This window comes from Stegodyphus dumicola, chromosome 11 (assembly GCF_044657685.1).
Source record: "Stegodyphus dumicola isolate Sdum_Otavi_A_Nest chromosome 11, ASM4465768v1".
In the NCBI taxonomy this organism is placed as follows: domain Eukaryota; kingdom Metazoa; phylum Arthropoda; class Arachnida; order Araneae; family Eresidae; genus Stegodyphus; species Stegodyphus dumicola.
The window spans coordinates 58,281,850-58,291,318 of record NC_140778.1 but is presented as its reverse complement, the minus strand read 5'-3'; the positions used below and the strand labels follow the sequence as shown (position 1 = coordinate 58,291,318).

Sequence of the window (9,469 nt, the reverse complement as noted above, 5' to 3'; positions counted from 1 at the left end):
TCTTCTGTCTACTATTAAACCTTTATTCCTGTACGTTATCAGTGTTTTAGTTTGATATATTTTTAGCTTAACATAATTTTTAATTAAAAAATAATACATTTAATTTAATATTTTATTTTATTTATCTAATTTCATTTTGTTAGGTTAAGCGTTTTCTATGCTATAGTTACTTCACCTTTAATGCAGCAATTGAAGTATTTAAACATGATAACAGGAATGTCGTTGATAAATGATGAAGAAAATGCAATTATTCTAGCAACTGAAGCTGGCTTGCTTCCCCCCCCCAAAAAAAATGCCCCATCTTGCCCAAAATGTGGTGATAAAATAAATGTCAGTTACTGGAAAGAAGCCAAACTTGGATGGCGATGGATTTGATGCAACAGGAATAGAGGCAAGTGTCAAGGAATGGTTAACCCCGTTGTAGGCACATTTTTTGAGAGGACGAATGTATCAGTCAATGAGGGCATGGTCTTCATATTCCTCTTTGTACTGGAGATGAATTTCACTTTTATTAAGATGAATTTTATGTTATGCAGGAAGAAGCAGAATTTGCCAGAAATACGTTATGAAACAATATGCGACTTTATGTCCTAATATGAGAAGAATTCTCATAGCATCACAGCACACAACATTGTGGCGCAGGTGAAGGATTCTTAATCTTTCCTCTATTTATTTTGTCTCACAAACTAACTGATCCTTGTATTTAATTCAACTTTTAATGAGATATGCATTTACCTTACATATTAAGCTCCTTAGCAGTCAAGTTTAGCAATGATATCTAAGACACTACTTAACAGTCTTACTTTTATTTTCAAAGAAAATATATCTGTACTTTTTGCAAATATGCAGTTTTGCGATTGTAAGGACGAATATTGTAGAAATTAAAAGGAGTCTCTGCATTGATGAACTCTGACATAATTGTGCATTATATATAAAAACAAATTCTGTTAACATGAAAATATACATGTGGACAAGTTTTTTTACATACACAATTCTTTTGACCTAAATATTTATTTTTGATTCATTTCAAAGGTTGCAATCATAAAAATTTCACATTCATTGCATAATATATAAAAAGAAATATTTGAGAAAATGAATAATAATTGCCTTCTTTAAATCTTTCAGGGAAATATGTTTTTAATACAACTTCAGGTTTCTCTTCATAATACAGTGGACATGTTCAACAAAGAATTAACAGAGCGTAATCTTCGGAAAAAATTTGCTTAGCAAAACAATCCATTATACAGTTTTTATATTTCAAAGATTACTCCACTTGACAATAAAAACGTATCTCTCCATTAATTCAACAATAAATAAGTAATATGTATCTCTCCATTAAATAGATAATAAAATATAACACAGATTTCAATCTGATTTCATAAATTTCATGCATTTTAAAAACTACTGCACACTCTAAATATTATATACATATATGCCAGAAATATATATTTTTATTTGTCTATGTACGAAGAAATAATGCATGAGTTAAATCACATATCTAATGCATTTTTGAGCAGACTGATTAGTTTTAACGCACGCATATGTATAAGGATAATCATAAGTTCTTGCTACTATACTATAAAGAGATGAGAAAAAATATTTTGTAAAAACTTCCCCAAACCCATTCACATAGTAAATACAACATACGTAAAAGTATGATAACAAAAAATAACCAGTACGGCAATAAATAGCCAATAACAATAGCCCTTCATTTCGTCAATAGCACTTGTTTGTCGAGATTACTTGCCCTGAAGCCGGTACATATCCGAGTAAACCTCCTTCGTCAGGTCTCAGATATCAGACAGATTCCATATTTATATTTAAATTTCTTTATGCTGAATGGCAACTAGTTCTGATTCATGATTGCTAGGTTTTGGTTTCAAAACGTTGCTTGTAGCGTCGCATTTCCATAGCTGAAAAAAAAAAAAAAAATGCAATAAGCTTAGCTATTTGTTTATGATTCATGCTGTTCCTAATCATAAAGTAATTTTAAACATTAGTAGCCAAGACCACATTATCACATCTATTCAGCATTACCAAACACACTTACAACACACACACACCTGTGAGACACTATTTAATGTAAATGAAGACAGCTTCTTCTCCTTTTAATTATACTCATGCACACAATCGTATTTTAGAATATTTTCTACATCTTTTCTTTTCTTTCTAGAGGCCCCTTTTTCCCCCTCTATTATTTTTTGGGGGCTATTTATTTTAAATTTTATTTTGTCCCATCTTTTCTTCCTGGCCTTTCGAACTCGTACGTAATGTACCAAGTTGCTTTTTACTCTCCTCTGAAATACGAAATTGCCGCCCTTTCTATATACCTTTCCTTCGCACCTAAGCTTGATTTTTTCGCCCATCGCTACAGAAAGACTTAGCGGGTGCAAAACAAGACATCTGTCTACTTTTTCTGTCTGTCTGTTTGTCAACCACAATTCCAGAAATAAAAATGTGCGGATGACGCCAAATAACTTGGTGAGAAAGTTATTAGATCTTCAATACAACGCAGAGAATTTCAATTTCGTAACTCCTCTCATTTTTTCCTCCTTTTCTTTCGTGAAAAGGTTCTGTCAACAACCGAATTGTTTCACTGGTTTTATTAGTGTAATAATTACCGCAGTTATAGTTTTTTTAATGATGGTAACTGTTTTAAAACTATGATGTGAGTCTTTAATTAAAGTCTACTTCAAGCTGAAGTGTGATTCATACTTTTAAAGCTTGAAAGCCGATCCCCACTCTTTCTCTTTCCGTGTAAGCTTTAACAGTTGTTACTAATTTTCTAATGTGACATGCAACTTCCTCAAGCTATAAATCATTGGCTAGCAACTATAGAAAAATTTCAAGCAGCCATATGTGACCAGTTTTACAAATTCTTGTTTAAAGATGTTTATATGCTCGGGCAAGAAGTCGTATTTTTGTGAACAATAAGAAATTATTTTTCAGTGGAACATATTGGAAATCAAGGCATTGAAATATCAAGCAGCTGATACGTCACATGAATAATTTGTGCTGATTCTTTTATGAAGAAAACTGCATATTTACGTGAAACATGAAATGCTAGAGTGAACGATCTTAGAACTGTTAAGCAGTCCATTTTACATTCCTTCAAAGGAGGAAATTCATCATAAAATATGTAGCAAGTTAAGTTATATTAAGAATATTAGTTACAGTTATCAATATAGTAAAGAAATTGAATATTCTAGAAGGGGGATGTTCTATGTTTATTCTGAAATTACATGTTCTAGGTTCATGTTTTGTTACCAGGTAATAAATCATTTTCAAGAGGTAATATTTAAAACAGCATGTGCATATCCATACTGAACACAAACCCCATTTGTACGATTTCATTTAGTCGAAAAAGTATTTTAAAGATGCATATGCTGATTCACATTGGAGAGAAATGTGAATTAGCATCTTATGTGTGAGGTATGTAGACTTTTAGTTAAAAGATCAATTCAGACAATTCACATAGACTTATTCACATAGGAGAAAAACATCATGTATGTGAAGTATTTAAGAAATCATTAAGTCATGTATGTGCTTACTCACACAGAAGAGAAACCTTATATATGAGAAATATGTAAGAAGACATTTTGCCAGGAGAGTAATTTAAACAAACATATGCTTACTCACACAAGAGAGAAACCTTATATGTGTGACCTGTGTAAGAAGTCATTTAGTCAGAATTTTACTTTAAACAACCATATACTTATTCACACAGGAGAGAAACCGCATGTGTGTGAAGTATGTAAAAAGTCCTTTATTCAGAAGAGTGCTTTAAACAGCCATATGCTTATGCATACAGGAGAGGAACTTCGTGTGTGTGAAGTATGTAAAAAGTCATTTAAACAAAAGGGAGGTTTAAACAGGCATATGCTTATTCATACAAGAGAGAAACCTCATGTGTGTGAAGTATGTAAGAAGTCCTTTAGTCGGAAGTTTACGTTAAGCAGCCATATGCTTATTCACAGAGGAGAGAAACCTCATGTATGTAAAGTATGTAAGATGTCATATAGTCTGAAGTGTGCTTTGAACAGTCATATGCTTATTCACACAAGAGAGAAACGTCAGGTGTGTGAAGTATGTAAGAAGTCCTTCGGTCGGAAGTCTACGCTAAGCAGCCATATGCTTATTCACACGGGAGAGAAACCTCATGTGTGTGAAGTATGTAACAAGTCATTTAAACACAAGGTTAATTTAAATACTCATATGCATAGTCACACGGGAGAGAAACCTCATGTTTGTGAAGTATGTAAGAAGTCCTTTAGGCAGAAGTCTTCTTTAAGCAGGCACATGCTTATTCACACAGGAGAGAAACCTCATGTGTGTGAAGTATGTAAGAAGTCATTTAGTCAGAAGTGTGCTTTAAGCAGCCATATGCTTATTCACACAGGAGAGAAACCTCACGTTTGTGAAGTATGTAAGAAGTTTTTTAGTCAGAAGTCTACTTTAAGCATCCATATGCTGATTCACACAGGAGAGAAACCGCATGTGTGTGAAGTATGTAAAAAGTCCTTTATTCAGAAGAGTGCTTTAAACAGCCATATGCTTATGCATACAGGAGAGGAACTTTATGTGTGTGAAGTATGTAAAAAGTCATTTAAACAAAAGGGTTGTTTAAACAGGCATATGCTTATTCATACAAGAGAGAAACCTCATGTGTGTGAAGTATGTAAGAAGTCCTTTAGTCGGAAGTTTACGTTAAGCAGCCATATGCTTATTCACACAGGAGACAAACCTCATGTATGTAAAGTATGTAAGATGTCATATAGTCTGAAGTATGCTTTGAACAGTCATATGCTTATTCACACAGGAGAGAAACGTCATGTGTGTGAAATATGTAAGAAGTTCTTCGGTAGGAAGTCTACACTAAGCAGCCATATGCTTATTCACACGGGAGAGAAACCTCATGTGTGTGAAGTATGTAACAAGTCATTTAAACACAAGGTTAATTTAAATACTCATATGCGTAGTCACACGGGAGAGAAACCTCATGTTTGTGAAGTATGTAAGAAGTCCTTTAAGCAGAAATCTTCTTTAAGCAGCCATATGCTTGTTCACACAGGAGAGAAACCTCATGTGTGTGAAGTATGTAAGAAGTCATTTAGTCGGAAGGATAATTTATACACTCACATGCGTATTCACACAGGAGAGAAATCTCACGTTTGTGAAGTATGTAAGAAGTCCTTTAGTCAGAAGTCTACTTTAAGCATCCATATGCTTATTCACACAGGAGAGAGACCTCATGTGTGTGAAGTATGTAAGAAGTTCTTCAATCAGAAGAGTGGTTTAAACAGCCATATGCTTATTCACACAGGAGAGAAGCCTCATGTGTGTGAAGTATGTAAGAAGTTATTTAGTCGGAAGGATAATTTATACACTCACATGCGTATTCACACAGGAGAGAAACCTCATGTGTGTGAAGTATGTAAGAAGTCATTTAAACAGAAGTACGATTTAAACAAGCATATGCTTATTCACACAGGAGAGAAACCATATGTGTGTGAAGTATGCAAGAAGTCATTTACTCAGAAGTGTCATTTAAACACTCATGCACATATTCACACAGGAGAGAATACTTGTGTGTAAGGTATGAAAAAGTTCATTTTTAATAAAGGATTATTAAGATATATATATCGACAGAAGAGAGAAAACTGTCATGTATGTAAGAATTCATTTGGACAGTAGACTAATTTGAAAAAATATGTGTTGACCTAAGGCAGAAGAGAAGCCTTCTATCTTTTGAGATTTTAAATTAGTGTCAACATTTATATATCAGTGTAGTAAAGATTTGTGTACGCATCAAAGAAACCTCATTTTTTGCTCTCAAGTCATTTGAATTGAATGACGACAGCTGTCTGTATCAAATGGTGGGAAAATTCTTGGAAATAAAACAGCCATTCAGTGGCATAATTTTAGGTTCAAAGGTATACCGTATGCTGATGCTGTGGTGAGGTTTTTGAATTGTGATTTGAAAAAAAATACATTCATGCAAATTATATTATTTTTAACTAATGATGACTTGAACCTGCATTTGATTATCTATCCTGTCCTAAAGAGTCCAAAGCTGCTTACACCGACCTCGATTGAAAAGCCTTGTATTGTTGCTCTTATTCAGAGTCTACCATGATGTGTTATGTGTTTCTTCCACCTTTTCTGAAATTTTAATTTTTCACACTAGATGTAACTGTCCACAGATTTTTGTATAACTCATATTGTGTTACATCTTTTACCTACCCAAATGCACTGTGGTGATCATATGCTTGTTACCACATTGACATACTTCTGAGATGCAATTTTGGAGCAGTGCTAAATGTTTCATCTCATGTGTGTACTGTAACTTGTATGTTCTTTGTGTTAAAAATATTTCTGAGTGTAACCATCAAAGCTATTAAATTAATGATAGATATGCCTTTCTTGTAATGAAATAATATGCAGTACAAAGTCCGTAATCCGGACTCGTCGGGACTTCGGTGATTCCGCATTAAGGGTTTTTCTAGATTATAGATTATCAATTTAACCCTTTGATGCACGTGATATTATTTTTATAATTTTTTTTAACTAAAAATTCTAGAAATTGAATATTATGATCCTAGAGACAAATAATATATGAATTTAAAAAAATCTACTCTTGCCCATTGTTCTATGGGAAGTGGTCGCACTGTGAAACCACCGCGCGTCTAGGATTTTGAAACTTACTGATGTAGTAGGAAAAAAAACTTACCATTTTCCCCGCCTGTTTCCAATAAAACTTTTTAAAAAATGTATGTAAGAATTGCATTATATATAATTTTTTTTTACATTATTTTACAAAGTAAATCGTCAGAAAAAATTAAAAAATAAACATTTATGTACTTTTTCGGTACTTACGTATTATCGCAACCAGGTTGGCGCGATTTGTAAGTTTGAGTAAAAAAGTATGAATAGAAAGAAAATGTACATTTATTAATTACAGATAATTTTTAATACAGTTTTTTATATTATTTTGTTTTAAAATATAAAATAGTAATTAAACCCTTCTGGTTTCGAACTTGAATAAGCTGCAGAATTATTTTTTCGGCGGAAATCTTTTGGCTATTGCTTTTAGCACTGATTGAAAACCGTCTTCGCCATTAACAGCTTCAGCTTGCCGCCATATAAATTCGATAAGGTATGAGTCAAGATGATGACATCTGTTCCTCTCTGTTTTTTGTTGCGCCATTTGGCTGAGCCCCACATGTGCTCTGCATATTGTGTGTGAACGCCTGTGTTGGGATTCACAAAGTTATATTTGTCATTAACAGTTCCATGCAGAAATCCAGCATTTTCGAACTCACTTGTATTGTATCCTTTCCAGCAATCCAAATAAATGATGCTTCCTTCCTTGATATTTTCGGAAATTTTTTCCATGAGGGTAACGGCACTTCTGTAAGGTACAGTAACCAAAAAAGTATCTTTCTTTTGTCAGCAAATTCCGCAGAAAGCCCATTGCTGTGGTAGTACACGCCCAGTGTTATTTTTTCTTTTTACAAATGAACTTTCGTCTATACGTAGGGTCGCCAAATTTGGCGATTTATGCGAATTTTGGTCTGGTTGTGTTAATACGTAAGTACCAATTTTTCTATAGCAGATAAAATATAAGTACCTACATAATAAGGACATTTGGATAAATGGATTAAAAAACTCAATTAAATAAGGATGAAAAAGAATTCAGTGTTTTGTTTTTTTTTATTTATTTATTTCAAAGAAAAAAAATTTTTTTTGCGACACTGTGCAAAGCATGTTTTGTCCCTTTGGTACATACATAGACCTACATTGCACGTTTCGCACATACATCTTGTTCTATGAGGTTTCTTCCTTGTACTACAAAATGTACACTGCCTGGATTTAAATTTCACTGGTATATGTCCAGCGTTATTTAATTTCTTTTCATTTGGCACATGAAATTTGTGTTTTTTTATGTTAATTGGGGGGGGGGCTTGGTCTTTTTGGCTTTGTACAGATCGTTCGTGTCTCATTCCTACTTTTTTTATTCGTATTTCATCCCAAAATATTCAGAAAATATTTTAATTTAAAAAAACTTTTATGCAATTTTTATTTTTAATTATAGCAAAGTACATTTACATTAAATTTAAACCACAGGAAATAATTTATAAAATCACAATACTAGCATGGGGAGCAAGTGTGTTGATGTCATAGAAAAATATTTGGAAAAGAAAGACCTTTTTACTGGGCAGGTGCATGTATTGTTTAGTAATAAAATAACTGTGTGGTTTCAAAGCCCTTGATCTATATCCGGGTAAAAATAAACATTCCTATTTGAAAAGCAACCAAATGCTAGTGGTTTCAAGGCGCGACCACCGAGCCTCTAGAGGATTTAAGCATTGTGAGACAATGCTCTAGAAGCGCAGTGGTCGTGCCCTGAAACCACATAGCAAATGCCAGACATATAGAGGTTTTTTTATATATATACAGTTTAATTACTGCAATTTTTTATTTTTTATGATAGAAATCATCATGTGCGATGACTAACTTTTGTAATTTAAAGTTGTTTATATTAATAGAAGGAAGTTATTTTTTCTCATCAAAAACAAATTTTAAAAGGCATCCGATCTGAAATATTAATACCTAAAACATATATGATTCTACAGTCATTTTGTGTTATTTAGATGTAAAAGATCAGTTATCAATTAAATTTCACTCAAAAATTTCGGAAAAAAGAGGAGAAAAAAAATTCGGAAAATGGTGGTTTCAAGGCGCGACCACCGCATGTCAAAGAGTTAAATCTGGTAAGATGGCATGCAGAAATTATACAATTAAAAAATATGAAACCGTAATTTATGAAATAAAGAGCAATTATAATCTAAAGGGTATCAAAATTTACAAAAAAAAAAAAAAAAAAGCTTAATATTTATTTGTTTACTTTATTAAATATTTCTTTCAATGTAAAATATTTCAACTTTTCAATGTAAAATGTTTCAAGTTGTAAACATTTCTTTCAATATAAAATGTTTCAAATCTTTCAATGTTGTTTAAGTTGCTTCGTTTTTTGTGTTAAACGCGCATGCGTAAGTTTGTGGCTATGAAGTCCGGATTATAGATCATTCCGGATATGGACATCTGGTTTACAGACTTTGTACTATGTTAGGTGATTTGTTTATTGTGATGAAATACTAAAGATCTGCAGGTAAATTACATAGTTCCATTTTTTTACCTACTTTTTATCTAATTAAATCTATTATCAACCAGTATTCTCAGTATGTCTGTCCATCTGCAAAATCAAATATCTCAAGTGTATAACATTCATAAAACCAGTACACAGTTATCACATAATATACGAGAATGGAAAGGAGATGGTCTAAGATAAATTCTTTCAAATCCTGGACATACCAAGTAGAGTAGCCCCATGTGTGTAAAGTACCTAAGAAGACATTTGAAAAAATGAATCAGTATGGCAGTATTATTTCTATGCAGGTAAGGAACT

General features: G+C 32.7%; 1 protein-coding gene across 1 annotated transcript in view; it reads left to right on the top strand.

Moving 5' to 3' along the window:
* Positions 1-2,397: 2,397 nt before the first annotated feature.
* Positions 2,398-9,469, top strand: part of LOC118199827 (uncharacterized) — a 94,538-nt gene continuing 87,466 nt past the window's right edge. The window contains exon 1 of the mRNA XM_085826294.1: positions 2,398-5,589. Within this exon, the coding sequence (XP_085682420.1) occupies positions 3,628-5,589 (1,962 nt within the window). The 5' untranslated portion in view covers positions 2,398-3,627. The remainder of the gene's footprint in view (positions 5,590-9,469) is intronic.